The following is a 20,870-nucleotide window of genomic DNA, read 5'->3' as shown; positions in this document are numbered from 1 at the left end:
ATATTGTCTGTATGACTTGTGTGGGCCAGAGTATGTCCAAGGGTCATACACCAGATTTCAGTGATTGTAAGGGGGAGAAGTGAGAATGGGAGAACATGTTGGGTTGATGGTAGTTCTATAATGTTTTGGAGACCTAAATTACTTACCTGTCCAGTTGCTTCCTGAGTACCTGAGTAAGGCTTGCTCAATGGTGCATGCCAGCTGAAGCGCCCCAGGATTGAAGGAATTAGCTAGCGTTGTAGTTCTGGCTTTGTGAGATCCTGGGCTGGAGTGGTGGTAACTGGGCTGAATCTGAGAGTAGCAGAAGCATAACCTGGCTAGGCAGAGAGAATCAGAAAAGAGAGGTTATGAACCAAGGCTGAGATGTAGTTCTAGCTAAGAGTCCTGAGCCCCAGACCCTTACCCCTACTTAAGGCCGAGCCCCGAACATAAGTCCTAGTTTGAGTCAGCATGTGTATATAAGGGTCTCCTCTTAGGTAGACCTCAGAAAAGCAGTGAATATGAGTCTGGGTGGCATTTGAAACATCTGCAGATGTAGTTATGATACCTAGATGGCATCAGAGTGCCCATTTCATGAGTACTCAGAGTTGGCTGACCTCACAGGTGGAACTGCAAAATGTTCTTACTACATGGTTCTTTTGTCAAGTTTCATGTATATTGACTCCCTGCCTCTGGCCCTGATGAGCTCTCCATATTTGTAGGCACCTGGAAAAAGAATGAGGCTAATTGATGGAGGTTATAGCTTTCTAGGTTAGAGATTCCACTCACTGTATATGCTTTCCTAGCTACAAGAAAGACCTTCAGGGAAGGGTTCATGCCAGAGCCTTGCTAGTTCTCAGAACATGAAAGACACCTGAGGACCTTTAGCAACTAGCTGTCCTTGCGGGAGTGGGGCTCAGGTTGGTGTAGAACAAATGGCACTGGTATGTATTAATATTAAATTAGTATCCATGTTCTTGCAGTAACAATGGGATTCTTTTCCTCCTCCTCCTTGTCCTCTTCCTCCTCCTCCATTAACTGCCATCTACAGACGTAAGGCTTTGGCTAACACTTGGACAAATTCAGGAAATTACTTACATAGATGTTGTAATAGATGGGTTATTGTTACATGGAGCACATTTTCTCCTGCTATCTTCTTCTTTGAGAAGTTACTGCCATAATGAAGATTATTTCTAGTTTATTGACCTCTTTTTATATTTGGATTTAACCCCAGAAAGTACTTGTTGATATGTATAGGGCAAATGATTAGAGCTAGACTTTATCTTGTAGGCATTTAAGCCTCAGTTCAGTCTGTGGCAGAGCAGTGGAAGTTGACCTTCTTAGAAGTAGAAAACAGACTGTCCAAATAATGTTGACTCTTCAAAAAGAAAAAAAAGTGGTTGCCTCTAAGAATAGGCAAGACAGCATCCATGTTTCTTTTTCCTTTCTTCAATAATGTTACAAAGCTAAAGAATCTGAGAGTGCTAAAACCTGTGGTCTCCTCTGACCTTGGCTCCTGTGTACTTTGTGAGTTTCAGATACAATTAGCTCAGGAAACTTCAGGCTAAGACCCCAAACCAACTTCTCTCCCTCCCTTCTTTCCTCCTTCTGCCTTATGTCATGCTATAAATACCAGTGTGCTTTGTGGAAGCCAGGTTTTAGTGTGCTGTATACTTCTAAGTTTACAATGTGAGGCTTGGTATTAGCTTGCTATTAGAAGTGGGAAGGTATCAGAAATGGAATTTATTTATTTACTAACTGTAACATTTCATGACAGCCTGTGTGCCATTTTGTGCCAAGCAAGGAAGACATACTAGCGTCTACAGTAGATATGGTATAGATATGGTATAGATATGGTATAGATAGTAGATAAGGCCTTAAGGCCTTCAGTCAGAGGCAGAGAAGTGGATACGGACGGTAGAGATTGAGGGGCTTTAAGTTTTTAGCTCCTTTGTTTATTACACAGCAAGGAAACGTGGAAATTATTAGTAGCCCTATGTTTTATTTGGCAGTCTAGATGAGCATCTACAAATACTATCTGCAAATACATCATGCAAGAATGGTTATGACATGTTTGATAGAGTTAGGTTGGTTGTTGGGTACTGTGCAGAGTACTTTTCTGTTCCATGACTTTTAGGTACTGTTGTTATTTCCATTACAAGTGAATAGACATGGGCCAAGACAATAAGTCACCTGCTCTGGGCTGCAGCTGGGAAGTGACTGGGTAGAATGACAGGACTGAGGCAGCTCTTAGTAAGCCCTGGGTTCTTCTGCTCTATACCCTGGAGCAAGTGCTGCAGTCAGTGTTATTGTGAGCATCCACTCTCAGCTGGGCCCTTAAAGGTTATTCTGGAAGGCAGAATAATGCTCTGCTAAATGCTTAAGAATTACCATGAGTCTTAAGCTTTTATGTTCCAATGAACCATAGAATTATACCCCACACATTATAATGCTTGTGCATATGCATTTAAGCAGCATATGGGTACTAGAAAAGAAAACTTAGCAGTATTAAGAATCTAGAGGGTCAAGATTTGGGATCCCATTATAATTTCAGTTTAATTTAAAAGGGTACCTTCAGGAGTTATAAGGATTTAGATATTTTTCTGTGGACTCTTGATAGTGTGTGTAGAGACCCAAGAAGTAATGAACCTGGGGCCACAAGGATAGCCCAGTTGGCAAATTGCTTGCCATCCAAAGATGAAGATCTGAGTTAATACCAAGCACACATAACAAATGTGGGTGTAGTGGTGCATGCTTGTAACCCCAACTTTGGTGAGACAGAGACAGGAGGATTCCCTGGGACTTGCTGAGTAGCCAGGCTGGCCTGCTGGTGCGTTGAGACCTGTGAGAGAACAGGTGTGTAGCTCTGAGAAGGAATGACAGTTGGGTTTTGGCTACAGCCACCCTACACAGAGAAGCAGTACACTTAGTCCGCCATAGCTTGAAGTCGTTGCGTTTGTTGTTGTTTTGTTTGTAAAGACAGGGTTTCACAGTGCAATTCTGGCAGTCCTAACCTTGCTCTGTAGACTGGGTTGCCTTGGACTAAGAGGGATCTGTCTGCCTCCCAAGTGTTGGGATTATATGTGTGCACCACCACCACTCAAGGCTTGAAATTCTTACTAAAAACTGTGCAGTGGTCTCCCTGGAGTCTTTTTGGCTCTGACCACTAATTTGGGCAAAGATGAAGGGTTAAGCGGGGAGTGATACCCTGGTCTCTCCATGACAATAGAACCCAGCCAAACTTCACTCCTCACAGTGTGGAAACCAGCCTGCTTTTCCAGTTACACCGGCCTCATCTCCTTGGAGGATTCAAAATTAACTGTCTGGAGAGGTGGAGGGGGTCGGGGAAGGATTAGGAAAGGTCCTGTGTGCCATATGACTCATCCTATTGATCCCCGACTCTGTTCACGGGACGAACACACATTGTACTTCTGTGAGCCCAGTAACAAAACCAGACAGGAATGCTGGGCTTAATTACACGCAGTTATGAAGTCTGCATGAGGACGTCAGAGGGAAAGGAAACGAGCTGGCTGATTGGTCTTTCTGAGAGCTGAACAGAAAGGCCAGCTGCAGTGTCTTGCCTTGAGTTTCATGATAATGTAGGAGGTATGTATAGAAACCAGGGGCACAATGCAGGAAGTCACTCTGGTTCTGGAAGGACATAGATTAATTCCCGATAACATAGGTTATTTAGAAAGCCAGGAACACTGCAATAAATCACTCTGGTTTTGGAAAGGAACTAGGCGGGTCAGTTGGGTGGGTAGAGCAGCTGCGTAGTGGTGGCAGTGACAGTAAGTGATGTTGAATTGTGAATAAATTAGGCTTGCTGCACTCTTTTATGAAATTGGTGAAAGTTAAAATGATAAAATTTTCACACTGAGGGTTGCTGATTTCCAGCTATCAGTATAAGTTTTGTGTAAGTTGTATTAAAATTCTTCCCTCTTCAATTCCTCCTGCGTCTGCTCTTTGTCATCTTGTTAACTGAGCTAAAATGTTAAGAGCCTGAGGCATGCTCCTGATAAACACATCAGTAGCATGCTTTCAGTTCTTGCTGTAATTCAGTACACTGTTTGTTTCTATAAAAATTGACTAAATGAAGTAATAGAATGAAAACTGAGATTATCTTAAATAGGCTGGTGCTAAACATTGGCACTCACATTACTAAGGATTCTATGTGACACTTGGATACAGTAAGGCTGCTCAGGCTGTTGCAGGCATAGATGCAGCTGTACTGCAGATCAGAACTAGAAGACGATCATATGGAAAGTGACTAGGGATAGGGAAAGACTTCCCAGTGTTGATCAATTAAAATCACTTGGTGATACTAATCTGCTGTAATGAGGCTTTTCATTGTATAGTCCCTCAGCAGGCTGGGAAGTGGTAATGTGGGTCATCTGTGGTCTACACCAGGGTGGGTCTGTGAAACAAACCTCAAGGAGCAGTCTGGGCCTGTCTGGAATGAGGAGGGGTGGCAGAAAGAACCGTTTCTACCAGAGAAGCTGTTCCCAGGGGGAATTTTGTATTTTTATTTAAAATAAAAACATGAATAAAGTTTTTAAGGAATAGATACATTGTAGAAATCTAGTATGATTTCCAGAGTTCGTATGCCACAGAGGATACAGACATTGATGTTCTGTGTCTAAGGGGAAAGTTGACCTCTGTTGGAAATCTCCAACTCTGCAGACTTTGTCCTGACAGCGATGACCTGTGGGAGCTCACACTGAGTTTCTTCAGTGAAACCTTTTGATATGATTGACTGTGGTATGGCTTAAAGTTACCAAAGTAGAGGTATGACTTTGACTTTAGGCAGTAATTTGACACCATAAAGTTTTTTTGTTTCCTGGTCGTGTTCGATGAGGTAATGGGCCTTGTATGGGCAGTGATGATGGCACAGTCTTTGAACCAAAACACCTTTGGTCCTCTGTAGATGATTGTGAAGTACATTATTATGTTCTTGGAGTCATATGGTAGTTATTAGAATTCTGTGAGGGCTGGAGAGATGGTTCAGTAGTTAAGAGTACTGACTGCTCTTCTAAGGTGGTGAGTGTAGTTTCCAGCAACTACATCGTGGCTCAAAACCATCTGTACTGGGATCTGATGCCCTCTTCTGGTATGTCTGAAGACAGCTACAGTGTACTCACATATATAAAATAAATAAATCTTTTAAAAAATTATGTTAAAAATCACTGTAAGGTAGGAGTATGTGACCGTTCATTTAGGCCAGTTCTTTCTCCCAGCTCCCCTGACATCAAGATTAACCGTATAACCAAAGACAGTCAACACTGGATTCAAGTAACCTCTTGTAAGCATGCTAGACGCCTGACTCTAGAGTTGGGGTCACACCTTCACACATGCTGAGATTTATATGAACTGTTACAAGAGGTGGGCCTACTGTTTCTGAGTACTAATAGCCTCTGTGTTCCATTTCATACTGCCCCTGAGGTGGTGATTGTACACAGCATTGGAGGACAGTTGTCTAATTGGAAAGTGTCAGGATTGCTGATTTACTTGGTATGCTGGTTAGTTTTATATCAACTTAGCACATGCTAGAGTCATTTTGTTAGAGTGAGTCCTAACTTGAAAAGAGTTCCTACCAGAATGGCTGTGAATAAGCCTCCAGGGCATTTTCTTGATTGGCAATTGTTGTGGAGGACCCAGAACACAGTGAATTGGTGCTACTCCAAGCGTATTCTCCTGGAAGAAAGCAGGCTGAGATTAAATAAATCCATTCTTTCCCCAAGTTTCTTTTTTGTTATGGTGTTGCAATAGAAACCCTAACTAAGGCACTTAGATCAGAAGCCACAGGATCAATTAGACCTCTTCACATATCAGAGGTATATAAACTGATTCCCATTCATTCATTGATTCATTCATTCATATCTTCTTTCTTTCCATTCTCCCTTTCCTCTCCCTACCCCATCAGATGTTACATAACCATGATTTCTAGTTTATAATCCAGGACATTTTGAAGATCACTTAAAACATGTGTAGATGTACTTGTAGGTGTTGCATCATCTTTATCTGAAATATTTGGGACCAAAGTATTTCAGGTTTCAGGGTTCTTTAGTTTGGGGAATGCATAACCTGGGCTTTACCCATTGAGTAACCGTAAGCCAAAATTTGAAGTCTACAATGTGAAACGTTGAGTGTGGCTTAGAAAGTTACTGATTTTTCAGACTAAGGATGCTCAAGTTGTATGTGCCAGAATATGCTGGTGCGTGAAACTGAAACCAGAGTGCTCACGTTGCTCTTGTGCATAAAGAATGCTACATACAGTGGACATGATGTGTTTCATTGACTTCATGACAGAATGGGCATGTCTGTTAGAATTCCTTATTCAGGCTTGTAAGTACCAGCAAGGTGATTGATATTGGTAGAAAAAGCTTTTCTGCATTTTATCGAAGTGGAGATGTTAAAGAATCCTCTCAGAGCATCAGAGTAGTGATGTGTCCAGCTAGTACCACTATTGCGTGTGTGTTCTGAGGATGGGCAGGTATGTTTTACATCTTCACAGCTGCCTCATTATTGGCTGTGTTTTGAGGAGAAGATATCTTGACAACTTTTTGGTAGCAAGAAACTTCTTTAGACTTTGATGTAGTGAGGGTTGCCTCGTCTCACTTGACCTAGCTAACATTCTTTTTAGTAACAGCTAAAAAGAATGTGCTCTGTGGGGATTTCTCGTCTATATCTTTCAATAAATCCTAATGCTTTATTTTGAGAAAGTATAATGTTTACATTTCAAACCTCATTTTATTGCCATTTTTAGCTAATATGCTTAGAGGTTTGTGGTTAATGGGAATGTTTGTTTTGCACTATTCTTATTGTGCCCCCAGGTTCAGGCTTGCTCTCTGCCTCCCTCTTTCCCTCCCTCCCTCCTTCCCCACCCTCTGTGTATGTCTTGTATGTGGGTGCACATGTATTGACTAGAGGTTGATGCTGGACGTCTTCCTCGGTCACATTTCTCTTACTTTCTGAGAGTTTATAACTGGATCTGGAGCCATCTTAGCTAGTCTGAGCCCTAGGAATCCTGCTTCATTTCCCCAGCACTGGGTTTCCAGGTCTGTGCTACCACAACCTGGGTTTATATGCATACAGAGGATTGGAACTCAGGTCTTGGTGCTTATGAAGCAAGTTGAGACACCTCCTCAACTCTGTAGTAGACTTTTACATTTGTTTGTTGTTTCTGTGTGCTTGTGTGTAAGGTGCATGTGAGGAGGTCAGAGGACAATTTGCAGGAGTCAAGTTCTTTTTTTTTTCTCTACCATGTAGGTTCTGGGAGTCAAACTCAGGTCATCAGATTTGATGTGAGACACTTTGCACCCACTGCCATATTGCTGGCCTTAGAGCAGCCATTTAAAGGCAACAGAATTTGCCTTTAAAAGCCAAGCAGTATTTTTGGTGCTATAAAATGGGGTCACATTTAGGGAGAATAGCTAAAATTAGTAATGAAAAATAAACAAGGTATTAAGAATTTTGAGTTTATGAGGAAGATTGTTTTTCTAAATTTTATTTATTTATTTATTTATTTATTTATTTATTATTTTTGGTTCTTTTTTTCGGAGCTGGGGACCGAACCCAGGGCCTTGCACTTCCTAGGCAAGCGCTCTACCACTGAGCTAAATCCCCAACCCCCTAAATTTTATTTTTAATTATATATTTACATGGGAATATACATGGGAGTACAGTACTAACGGAGGTCAGAAGAGGGCATTGAGCTCCTATAGCTGGAGTTACGAGTGATTGTGAGCTGCTTACAGTCGTGCTGGAAACCAAACTCAGGTCCTCTGCAAACAGCAAACATTCTTTTTTTTTTTTCTCCATCTTTATTAAATTGAGTATTTATTATTTATATTTCAATTGTTATTACCTTTCCCAGTTTCCAGTCCAACATCCCCCAACCCTTCCCCCTCCCCTTCTATACGGGTGTTTCCCTCCCCATCCTCCCCCCATTTCTGCCCTCCCCCCAACAATCATGTTCACTGGGGGTTCAGTCTTGGCAGGAACAAGGGCTTCCCCTTCCACTGGTGCTCTTACTAGGCTATTCATTGCTACCTATGAGGTTGGAGCCCAGGGTCAGTCCATGTTTAGTCCTTGGGTAATGGCTTAGTCCCTGGAAGCCCTGGTTGGTTGGCATTGTTGTTCATATGGGGTCTCAAGCCCCTTCAAGCTCTTCCAGTCCTTTCTCTGATTCCTTCAACGGGGGTCCCGTTCTCAGTTCAGTAGTTTGCTGCTGGCATTCGCCTATGTATTTGCTGTATTCTGGCTGTGTCTCTCAGGAGAGATCTACATCCGGTTCCTGTCGACCTGCACTTCTTTGCTTCATCCATCTTATCTAATTGGGTGGCTGTATATGTATGGGCCACATGTGGGGCAGGCTCTGAATGGGTGTTCCTTCTACCTCTGTTCTACACTTTGCCTCCCTATTCCCTGCCAAGGGTATTCTTGTTCTCCTTTTAAAGAAGGAGTGAAGCGTTCGCATTTTGGTCATCCTTCTTGAGTTTCATGAGTTCTGTGCATCTAGGGTAATTCAAGCATTTGGGCTAATAGCCACTTATCAATGAGTGCATACCATGTGTGTTTTTCTGTGATTGGGTTAAGCTCACTCAGGATGATATTTTCCAGTTCCATCCATTTGCCTATGAATTTCATAAAGTCATTGTTTTTGATAGTAGAGTAATTTTCCATTGTGTAGATAGATGTACCACACTTTCTGTATCCATTCCTCTGTTGAAGGGCATCTGGGTTCTTTCCAGCTTCTGGCTATTATAAATAAGGCTGCGATGAACATAGTGGAGCATGTGTCTTTGTTATATGTTGGGGCATCTTTTGGGTATATGCCCAAGGGAGGTATAGCTGGATCCTCAGGTAGTTTCCAATTTTCTGAGGAACCTCCAGACTGATTTCCAGAATGGTTGTACCAGTCTGCAATCCCACCAACAATGGAGGAGTGTTCCTCTTTCTTCACATCCTCGCCAGCATCTGTTGTCGCTGGAGTTTTTGATCTTAGCCATTCTGACTAGTGTGAGGTGGAATCTCAGGGTTGTTTTGATTTGCATTTCCCTTACGGCTAAAGATGTTGAACATTTCTTTAGGTGTTTCTCAGCCATTCGGCATTCCTCAGCTGTGAATTCTTTGTTTAGCTCTGAACCCCATTTTTTAATAGGGTTATTTGTCTCCCTGCGGTCTAACTTCTTGAGTTCTTGTATATTTTGGATATAAGCCATCTATCTGTTGTAGGATTAGTAAAGATCTTTTCCCAATCTGTTGGTTGTCGTTTTTTTCCTAACAACAATGTCCTTTGCCTTACAGATGCTTTGCAGTTTTATGAGATCCCATTTGTTGATTTTTGATCTTAGACCATAAGCCATTGGTGTTTTGTTCAGGAAATTTTCTTCAGTGCCCATGTGTTTGAGATCCTTCTCCACTTTTTCTTCTATTAGTTTGAGTGTATCTGGTTTGATGTGGAGGTCCTTGATCCACTTGGACTTAAGCTTTGTACAGGGTGATAAGCATGGCTCGATCTGCATTCTTCTACATGTTGACCTCCAGTTGAGCCAGCACCATTTGCTATTTTTTTCCATTGGATGGTTTTGGCTCCTTTGTCAAAAATCAAGTGACGATAGGTGTGTGGGTTCATTTCTGGGTCTTCAATTCTATTCCACTGGTCTATCTGCCTGTCTCTGTACCAATACCATACAGTTTTTATCACTATTGCTCTGTAATACTGCTTGAGTTCAGGGATGGCGATTTCCCCAGAAGTCTTTTTATTGTTGAGGATAGTTTTAGCTATCCTGGGTTTTTTGTTATTCCAGATGAATTTGCAAATTGTTCTTTCTAACTCTCTGAAGAATTGGATTGGAATTTTGATGGGGATTGCATTGAATCTGTAGATCACTTTTGGTAAAATGGCCATTTTTACTATATTAATCCTGCCAATCCATGAGCATTGGTGGGAAGGTGTCTTTCCATCTTCTGAGATCTTCAATTTCTTTCTCCAGAGGCTTGAAGTTCTTATCATACAGATCTTTCACTTGCTTGGTTAAAGTCACACTGAGGTATTTTCTATTATTTGGTACTATTATGAAGGGTGTCGTTTCCCTTATTTCTTTCTCGGCTTGTTTCTCTTTTGTGTAGAGGAAGGCTACTGATTTATTTGAGTTAATTTTATACCCAGAAGCAAACATTCTTTTTTTTTTTTTAAAGATTTATTCATTTATTATATATAAGTCCACTGTAACTGTCTTCAGATACACACGAGGTACAGACAAGGGCATCAGATCTCTTTACAGATGGTTATGAGCCACCATGTGGTTGCTGGGAATTGAACTCAGGACCTCTGGAAGAGCAGACAGTGCTCTTAACCACTGAGCCATCTCTCCAGCCCGAGAAGCAAACATTCTTAACCGCTGAGTTAAGAGTTTAAAAGTTGAGAAATTTCCCATTGGATGAGGTAATAAATACTACATCAAAAGAATTTGATATTTATTGTTTTGTTTTAGAGCACTTTGTGTCCTTCTTTGAATAGCAGTCAGTTCCTTTGATACTAGCACAGTTTTTAACTATATCAGTGACTACATTAAAGGATCATGAGATGAGGCTGTTTTCCTTTGCCTCTCTCTGTTCTAGTAAAATACCGTTACTGAGGATGCTTGAGTTTGTTAGTTTGGTTTTCTTTGGGTGCTTGGTATAGAACGTAGGGCCTTGCATTGGTGGCAGAGGAACACTCTTAACATTGAGCTAAATAACCTATCCTGAATGTAAGTTGTTTTTATACAAGAGAATCAGCTATATTTTTTTTAAATTTTTGATTTCTTAAAATTATTCTGTTATCTCAGGTTGCTAATTTTTGTTAAAGTACAAATTGAAAATTTTTTCTTTGAACTAAATTGCTACATAGCTGCAGCTTAGAGTTGTGTGAAGTAGATAACAAAGAATAGCATCTTTGACGAAACAAATGCCATGGATGTCCAAAATAGACATTTGGAAGTGAAGTTAACAATTGTGTAGGTTTTAGTAAGCCTTGGGGTTACATGTAGATACTTATCTTCATACATGTGCACACTTTGAGAGGGAACAGAAAACAGTAGGCTGATCATAGGAAATAATGAAATATTGTGAAGTCTGGGGTTGTGTGTGTATATTCTGAAGCCTACATGTGGTTTTCATCTTGTTTTCCACTGTTCTTTAGGGCCCTCCAGAATTTCCACAGCACACACCTGGACCTGTTCCCAACAGTTTTAACCAGCCACCTCGACTTCCTCTCCAGGACCAGTGGAGAGCCCCACCCCCACCTCAGGAACGGGACCCTTTCTTCTTAGGAGGTACATGAAGGGATATAATGGGCACAAGATGAAGTGACAGAAGCTGCACTGAATGGTGTACCTGTGCAGTTACTGCTAAAACAGGATTTGCTTCCCACTAGGAGATGTGTTACAATGATTCTATCAGTTATCTCATTGGCTAAAACCAAACAGTAATTGGATCTGAAATATGACAGTCTTGTACAAAGAAGGAAAGGCTTATAGAAAAGAACCTACAGAATCATGCCGGGATAGCTAAAATCTAGAATTCTTTCTAAAATACGATGCTAACACTTGAAAATAGTGAGGCATTCCCTGAAAATACTCATTGTCACTTATTTCTTTGGATAGAAGGATGAGATGAGAGCCTAATCTAAGCTGTATGAATACAGGGCTTGAGCTGAGCTCAGAGCATTCTTTTCTCTGTTCTAACTCTCCCTAGGCCCGAGCCTGATTGTGTCTAGTCTCTGTATAGTATAATCTTCCAAGCTGACTGTTTAGATCTGCCTTCTTTGTGCTTCTGCCTGAATTGCGCTGCTTGGCCTCATGCTAACTTTGGCAATGTGTTCTAATCTTCTGGCTCCTTTTCATACCTTGTTCTGTCTTTACCTATTCTAGCTTGTTCTCTGCAACCTGCTCCTCAAAAAACTGCCATTCACACCCACCACCTACATGCTTCCTTTCAGTACTCTTAAGTAAGCTATCTTTCCTGTCTGTTCTTTGTGAGTTGGGTGTATCCTATCTCTCACTCATTCTGTCAATCTTTCTCTGATCCATCACTTTGTCTGCCCCTCAATTAGATATCACTTTCAAATATGGCTGCTTCATTCTACAAACTAACCTTACCTTGATTGTTAGGGATTAAAGGTGTGTCCGTATTCTAGCCAGATCATACTGTAATCCAGTGGGTGTCTGCATTCTAGCAAGATCTTTGGATGTGATTCTTTACCAAAGCAGCCAGGTTACTGTATTAAAATTCCTCTATAGCTTATCTAAGAAGTGTGTGGTTTTTTTGTTTTTTTGTTTGTTTGTTTTTGTTTTTTTTTTTTAATTGAAGGTGTAATGAATTACTGTTCAGTTTCAGGTGAACCAAGGTTCCCCAGTCATCTTTTTTTGGAACAGCGAAGTCCTCCTCCACCACCGCCTCCTCCCACGCTCCTGAACAGCAGCCATCCTGTCCCCACTCAGAGCCCCTTACCGTTCACTCAGCCTGGACCAGCATTTAATCAGCAAGGACAGCAGCCAGTGTTCCCTCGAGAGAGGCCTGTAAGACCAGCCCTGCAGCCCCCAGGCCCAGTGGGGATCCTGCACTTTAGCCAGCCAGGGTCAGCAACTGCCAGGCCTTTCATTCCTCCTAGACAGCCGTTTCTACCCAGCCCGGGACAGCCATTCCTGCCTACACATGCACAGCCTAACCTTCAGGTATGACATGAACCAGCCGTGAGGGAAACTATCCCTGGATGGTGCCCAGCCTTTGTATTTCATGAAAGGGATGTTTCTGGTTTTATTTCTGCTAACTTATGGTTATGTAAAGGATACATGAGTCTTTTTTTTTTTTTTTTATAAATACCAACACATTTTAATCAAAATTTGGTAGAGAAATGACACTGTGGGAAAAAATTGAAGCTCTGGATGACAGAAATTATGGTGGCTAGAAAGAAATGGTCAAAATTTTAAGGATACATGAGTCTTAAGTATACTGTTCACTATAGCCAGCTCTTCTTGACAGTATTGTTTACCTCCTTAATATACTAGGGAATGTGGAAAAAGTAATTCTTGTTTTCCAAGAACCGAACTTGGGTCACTCTTGGAATTTTTCTCAGCATCCTATTCCTGCTAGGGAGAAAAAAAGGAAGACCTTCTTGGTGGGGAGGAAAAGTGTTCTTTCTCACTCTTTGTGTGACAGGCTTGTGCGCCCTCTGCTGGTAGGTGTTTACTGGCCAGTACAAGTATTTGTGCCTTTTTTCTTATCAAGTATATTTTCTTTATATTTTAATCTTAATTATAAAGATATATAGTGTTCGAGTGAGGTACAGTGGTATTCCTAAGTTCCAGAACTTGGAAAGTACTGTGTACCAAAGAAGGAGTGGGGGGAGTACAGTTCTCTCAACTATTTGGATACACAGGGAATATAAGAATGTGTATTTAGAGACTAGAGAGATGGCTAAGTCATTAAGAGCATTTGCTGCCTTCCCAGAGAATAAGGTCCAATCCCCAGCACATATGTGGTGGCTCAATCATTTGTAACTCCAGTTCCAAGGGACCCGAAGTCTTCTTCTGGCCTTGGTGGGCATCAGACGTGCCCAAGGTACATAGATGTTTGTTCACCTAAAGCATCCATACACATAAATAAACAATTTAAAAGAGTATCTAAGCTGGTAAAGATAGCAGAGCAGTTAAAAGCACTTGCACTCAAGCCTGATCACCTGAGCTTCATCCCTGGAACTCACATAGTGGAAAGAAAGAACTGACTCTAGCAAGTTCTCTAACCTCTGATCTCCTCAGACACGTGTTCACGTTCTTAACTATATACTCACATGTATAGCTGGTCGAGCAATAATTAAATGACAAGTTAATAAGAATGTATATTTAAGCTAAAAAGAAAACTATTTACAGTGTTCAAAACGGGTTAAATATTTTGATTTTTTTAAAATAAAAATAGAAATAATTTCTCCTTTGTTACAGAAATAATAGAATATAGGTGAATCTAAAGAAAATAATAATTCCATTACCAAGCAGCAGTTGCCGTGAACATGTAGGTTTATCTTCTTTAGTTAGAAAGCAGTGTGTCCTGTGTCTGTACTTTTTTCCTCATTTATGGTCATCGTAGACCCTTTGAGCGTGCTGTGGGAGGTTGCCTTTTATGATGGAGCATATGTTTAGGCAAACAAAGGTAGTGTCACCAGCCAATTGCTGTATTTGTAGTGGTGTTAAGTTCTCCACATAAGCTTCTTCTCATGCTGGCTTTTTAAAGGAAACCATTGCATTGAAATCTCCCTAACACATTTATTAATAAACTGTTGTTTGTTTCTTTTGAAATGGAAGGGACCCTTGCATCCTCCGTTGCCACCACCTCATCAACCACAGCCCCAGCCGCAGCAGCCCCAGCAGCAGCCCCAGCATCACCAGCATCAGCCACCCCTTCAACCTCCCCTTCAGCCTCCACACCAGCCTCCCCCACAGCATCAGCCTCCCCCTCAGCATCAGCCACAGCAACACCAGCATCACCACCACCTTTCTGCTCCTCCCCCTCCTCTGATGCCCATGTCTCAGCCACAGTTCAGGCCTCATGTACAGACTGCCCAGCCTCAGTCCAACAGCAGTCGGATGCAGTGTACTCCACGTCAGGGGCTCCGGCATGTGAGTAACAGATGTGGGTTAACTTACAGGCTTTATGGGACATAACTTTTGAGCTAGATCATTTTCCAGTTTTTAAAAATTAATAATCAGTATATTTTCAAAAGCAAAAGTAAATTTTTTAAGAATACTTTGCAAAAAATGTTTTAACTATAGATATTAACTTACCCTTTTGAGCCTTGAGTTTTCTGAAGTGATTAGACAGTAGTGATGAGTCATTCCTCCAGTGCAAGGGGCTTAGTTTTTGATATAGATTATCTACTTCTGTAGTCCTGAATAAGAGCTTACATTCAGTTTTAGGAAATTATATTTGTTTGTGGTGTTACATTTTACATATGGTTAGCAAACATAGGTCTTGTCATCCATTGAAAGAAATTGGGAAATAGAAGGTTGGTGTGAGAGTAATATGTAGCTTCCATTGTCTTGTCCTCCCCTAGTGACTGCCATTACTGTCTCTTTCAGGACAAATCACAGTATCCTAACACAATTCCTTTCTATAAGTCTACCTCTTAATCCTGTCCTTTTTAATCCTTATAGTTTGAGGAAGTCAGTGAGTTGCTTTGAACCTGTTTTCCTTAAACCTGCCTCTTTATATTGTAATATGACTTGGATGGAAGCTTTAAAGAGGATTGCTAGATAGAGGAGAGGCATGTGTAGTCCTGCTTCCTTGTTAAGGTAATGGCAGAAGCTCAGTTCCTCCTTGTCTCAGCTACCTCTGATCCTTGACATGTGGGTTCTCTCTCAGGCATGTCTCTTCTTGTAATAGAACTTTGTGGCACCTTTCTCCTGCAGAAAGCTTTCTGTAAGATTGAAACAATAGCATTGGGTTCTCCTGTTCCATTTTAAGCTTAGAAACAGTGTACTATTGATCAGTTGGGTCCTTGAGGCAGGCAGAGTGAGGTGTTGTTGTTATTGTTTAGCCCAGAATGCTGTTAAAAATATTAGTCTACATTTACTGATAAATCAGTGGGTTTGACTTTTATAAATGGAAGCTGTATCTTTATGGAACTGAGTCCTAAGCATCAGAGCATACAGCAACACTAAGGATAAAAAGTGTTTGCCAGAGAGTAAGGGGTTTACCTCTCAGAAAGGAAGGCAGTTATTGATTACAGTGATGCCTTGTGTTTCTACTCACTAATAAACTTGTGTTTCTTTTTGTGACAGAACACAGCATCTCAGAATATAAGCAAACGGCCCATGCAGCAGATGCAACCCACTGCTCCCAGAAACAGTAATCTTCGTGAACTCCCCATAGCACCTTCACATGTTTTGGAAATGAGTGGTAATCGCTGCTCCTCCACACCTGCAGCTCAGGTGAAGTCCATTGCCAACACATCCCCACCTTGTAGGGCTGTGGTGGCTTCCAGGAGCTCACAGGGAAAGACTGATGCAAAAGCCAAACCACTTAGTCCTGGGGCTCAACCTAAGGAAGAAGCAAAAGCAGAAGCAGAGGTATGACATCTTCCTGGGGTGTGTTTGTTCTGGAATAGGGTCCTGAGTGCCAGTGTATTCTGCCTAGTTCACTCATGCAACTGTATCTGTACAGTTATTGTTGTATTATATAAAGTCAATGTATATCCAGGTTTAGCAGATGTTTTCTGTAAAGGACCCTGGAGTTCTATAACATTCTAGACAATCATAGTTACTTCTGCCATTGTAGTACAAGGCAGGTTATTAACAGTCCTTACAGGAGCAGATGTGTTGAATACCAGTAAAACCTTACTCAGAAAGCCATGTGGTTCTGTGACCTTACTTATATTTGGTAATTTAGAGTAGGTGTGGAGTAATAAATGTGGATCAGTATTTTACATGATCTCTACCTCTTACAAACCTCAGCTTTGTTGCCTGTTAAATGAGGATGAAATAAGGTAGGGTATATCTGAGAGCTGGGCATAGATGAGAACATGAGTTATGTGAGCACCTGTAAATCCGTGTTGCGGGCTGATTATTGTTCAGTAGCAAGAATTGAGGGATTCATTTTCTAAAAAACCAGTTAACAGTGTTTTAACCTTTAATTAGGTTTTCATTATTCAAGTTTTCTTCTGATAAGTGATTATAATGGTATTAATTGTATCACATCAAAATTAGGAAGTCAGAATGTTTTGGATGTCATTTAATAGACATTAAAAGTTTGATATGTGGGTTTCATAATCAGTGCATGAAAGAAAATGGCTCTACTGGACTGGAATGACATGGTTTATAAAGAGCCTTTGTGATCTGGGTCTTGGGTTGCACCCTTGTAATCTTAGCTACTCTGAAGGTTAAGTGAGACAGGAAAATCAATAGTTCAAGGCCAATCTGGGCAACTCAGCTTCTTATCATCATCATCATCATCATCATAATGTAATTTTATATATATTTTCCCCCTCCCCCCCAGTGTTGTGAATTTGGCCATTTGGCCAACATTCACAAGGCCCCATGTTCAATTTCAGCAACCCTCCCCCCTAAAAAATCCTAAATAAAAAAAATGATTTTCTTTTTGCCAATAATTTGATAGTGCCTTTGCGTTATATAGCTAGCTTAGAGAATGTGTATGTGTATATGTATGTATGCATGTATGATGTTCATGTTCAGTCTGGTTCACATAACATATTTCTTATATAATAACACTGACTAAATAATAGAGGGAGAGGAACAGTCAGCCATGTGTACTCATTTTATTTGTAAATTTACTACAAGCAGGCAGATAATTTATGAAAGTAAAATAGAAAGTGGACACATTGCAATGGTATAGGTTGAATGCCTTAATTCGTTTTTGTTTAGTTTTTTATATACACACACACAAATGGAACTAGGCTTATATTTTCTTTTCAAAGAAATATATTTATTTTGCTTAGCTACAGTTAACGTACTGACTTGACTTAGGTTTATTTAGTTGGTATTGGTACAGTGAGGGGTAAATCTAAAGTATTTTGATCTGTATCTCTGAACCTTCTTTAACCCTTTCCTGACTGCTTGGGAAACACATGCTGAGGAATCACGTCTGTGTTAGGAAATGGTGCGTCTGGGTCTTGGTGCTGCTGGCTGCATCCCTGGCTGTTATTGCACTGTGGGCGTCTTGCTCATCATGCCTGCTGCAGTAACAACCCCTCACCCCCCTACCTACCTATAATTGTTGGAAATGTACCCAAGACTTTGACATTCAACAACAAGTCCACAGGGTAACCCACTCGACTCTCCGCTTCTGATTGTCTTATGTTTCTAATTATTGAGATTTATGCAAATAGGCAGGATTTGTAACTAGGTGAATTGTAGATAGGTTGAATCTTCAATGAAGATTTTATGGATAGGTGATTTTATAAAAACATTTTAAAATAATAAGCTTTCTTCATTAGATTCTTTGGTTAAAAAAAAATGGCTAAACTTTTGAAAGGAATTCTCTATATAGACTTTGAGTATAGTTTATATAGACTTTGAGTATAGTTTGGGTCCGAGATATTCAGGGCATTCACTTAACATTAATATTCCAATACTGCGATTGGCAGCATTTTGATTCTGAGGAGGGTGTGTGAGTTCAAGGTCAGAAAGATTGACTTGTGCTATTCATTATAACCAATTATCCTGTGACAAATGAGTTTGAGATCAGCCTGAAAATTCTGTACGAAAAATCAATAGTTGTAATCAGGGCCTTTCAGGTCATTCACACCCTACCTTTTGTTGGTTTGTCAGGGAAGAGGCAGATAAAACCCCTGTGACAGCGGCGACTCATAGCTGTTTCTATTTCCATTCGAAACATATTTTGATATCTTAAATGAATAGTTTAATTGGTTTCAAACTTGTAAATGAGTGGAAATTTACATTATTTCATTTTTAATACTCTGATAAGATTTTCCAAATTAGGTTTAGCTGTATAATTTTCCCCCCTCCCTAGAGGAGGAAAGAGTTATACTTCTTGCTAAGCAGATTTTTGAATGCCTTCTTTCAGATACTGAATTGGAAGGTTTGGGGAGAAATACATTTGTTTGAAATGGCTACCCTACCACATAAAGCAAAGTGAACTGTGTTTTCCATTTTAGTTTCCTGATGAAGATGAAGAGACAAGGTTATATCGCTTAAAGATAGAGGAGCAGAAGCGACTGAGAGAAGAAATCCTAAAGCAGAAGGAGCTACGAAGGCAGCAGCAGGCTGGTGCCAGAAAGAAGGAGTTACTGGAAAGACTTGCACAGCAGCAACAGCAGCAGCAACAACAACAGCAGCAGCAGCAGCAGCAAATCTATGGCTCTCAGACCCCCATGGAGCAAGAGGAACTGGCAGCTACACCATCCCCCACCAATGGTAACCCACTGTTGCCCTTTCCAGGGACACAATGCAGGCAGAATGTGAAAACCAGACTTCTTGTCAAAAACCAAGATGTCACCGCTGCTAATGTTCAGCCCAAAGCGGTAAACTTTGTCCCGCCTGGTGCTAATATGCAGCATCAAGGGCAACACTTGAGACCATTGAAGCATCTGCGACAGCTGCCACACAAAGTCCTCCATGTCAAACCTATGGATATGGAGGAGACCCCCCACTCCCCACAGGCAGCCAGAGTGACATCCCTCCAGGGCCGGCCTCAGGACACCAAGCCAGGGGTGAAGAGGACTGTCATGCACAGGGCCAACAGTGGAGGTGGTGGAGATGGGCCACATGTCAGCTCCAAGGTCAGGGTGATTAAGTTGTCTGGAGGGGTAAGTCGACAAATTTTATGCACTTCTTTGTAAATTTTTTTGCCTTAGAGAATATGAGTCTCCATAAGAAAGAATTAAACATGAACTCTGGTAGAGTCACAGATTAACCAAACCTTAAGATTCAAGTTCTACTTTTGTCTTAACCCATATGGTCTCAGCTGTCTTGAGTAGTGAAAAACCATTATGACATCCTGCAGCTATACCCTTCTCAATTTTAGCTTCTTTTGTAACAGTTTTCTCATAATCCAACAAACAAACGATGTATCGTTTGTTGTAGGTGTGTTTGCACCTTTAATGCCAGCACACAGGAGGCAGAGGCAGACAGATCTCTGTGAGTTGAAGGCCATTCTCTTCTACAGAGTGAGTTCCAGGACAGCCATGGCTACACAAAGAAACCCTGTCTCAAAAAGAATTGTTATGCACATAGTAGTTGTTTACAGCATTGCGCATGTATGGTCAGAGGGGAGTGGACCCACTTTCGAGCTACACATTTGACGAGTATTTGCTGTGCTCTTTAGCAGTGATACCTGTTGTATGCGTTTTGCCATGTAAAGTGGGGAAGTAGGAACCTGGGAACACAGATATTTGTACAGCAAAAGGGAAAAGGTGGACCCATGAAGGACAGGAGTGAAGTGCCATGTATGTGATTTGCTAGCTGAGTATGTGGAGACAGAAAACAGATTTCTCTCATGGGATATAAGGACATGTATATGGAATAATGTCAAGTCAGTTACATATGTAGAATACTCAGTGAGCAACTACAGGACTATAGAGTCCTGTTTTAGCTGAATGTTTTCCTTCTGTCCCATTCAGCATCTGAAACTGCTATGTTCAGTGGCACAGTAAAGTTTGTACAGTGGCTTTTTAGCTTTGGGTCTTTATTTTAAATGTGAGGTTTTAGTCTGTTTCATTGATTCAAAGCTCAAGAGCAGATGGCTAGTGTGGACATAGACGTCCCCATTGGTGGGAAGAGCGGTATAGGTGCTCTGCAGTAGGAGTGTGTGCCTATAGGGAGCAGCATTTAAACTAGAAAGTACTTCCTTTCAAAAACAAACCTGCATTTACCTAAAATGATCTCTCTGCTCCAGTGTAAAAACAAAACTAAGTCATTTAATATGAAACTTATTTGTCATTTTTACTTCATTGCTGCCTAATTTTACAACAAATAGGAAAAACAGTGTTTGGAATTTTCTACTTAAGGAGCCACCAGCCAAGTGCTTTGGAACACGTTCTGACCTTTCTTTTTTTGACTTAAGTACTGATGTGCATTTCTAGCAACTCTTTTCCTGCTGTGTTGGCAACTTTGATCAACCTGATGGGTTCAGTGGTGTTCACTTTTATTTTGAGTAAATAGTATTTCTCTAATGCTACCTCCACCAAGTGGATAGGAACTGTTATTAAGAGAACATATAATTGTGAGGTATTTGCAAGGTGCACCTAGTTAGGACAATTCAGAAAGTAAGTAGCTATGCGTTCCAGCATCTAGTACTGTCACCTTTATTTGACTTTTATCATTGCCCTTACTTGCTACTAGGTATCAATCATAGCTGTCTTCTTCCTGGCACTG

General features: G+C 41.0%; 1 protein-coding gene across 8 annotated transcripts in view; it reads left to right on the top strand.

The window, feature by feature from the left end:
- Rbm33 (RNA binding motif protein 33) overlaps positions 1 to 20,870 on the top strand; it is a 110,810-nt gene that overhangs the window by 61,138 nt on the left and 28,802 nt on the right. For all 8 annotated transcript variants that reach the window (XM_006235845.5, XM_063286223.1, XM_017592681.3 and 5 more), the window contains 5 exons: positions 11,168 to 11,300; positions 12,358 to 12,701; positions 14,325 to 14,639; positions 15,801 to 16,088; positions 18,653 to 19,303. In XM_006235845.5, coding sequence (XP_006235907.1) covers positions 11,168 to 11,300; positions 12,358 to 12,701; positions 14,325 to 14,639; positions 15,801 to 16,088; positions 18,653 to 19,303 — 1,731 coding nt within the window. The remainder of the gene's footprint in view (positions 1 to 11,167; positions 11,301 to 12,357; positions 12,702 to 14,324; positions 14,640 to 15,800; positions 16,089 to 18,652; positions 19,304 to 20,870) is intronic.

The sequence above is a fragment of the Rattus norvegicus genome, chromosome 4 (genome assembly GCF_036323735.1).
Source record: "Rattus norvegicus strain BN/NHsdMcwi chromosome 4, GRCr8, whole genome shotgun sequence".
Classification (NCBI taxonomy): Eukaryota; Metazoa; Chordata; class Mammalia; order Rodentia; family Muridae; genus Rattus; species Rattus norvegicus.
Note: the sequence above shows the minus strand (reverse complement) of the source record. Positions and strands in the feature narration are given on the sequence as shown.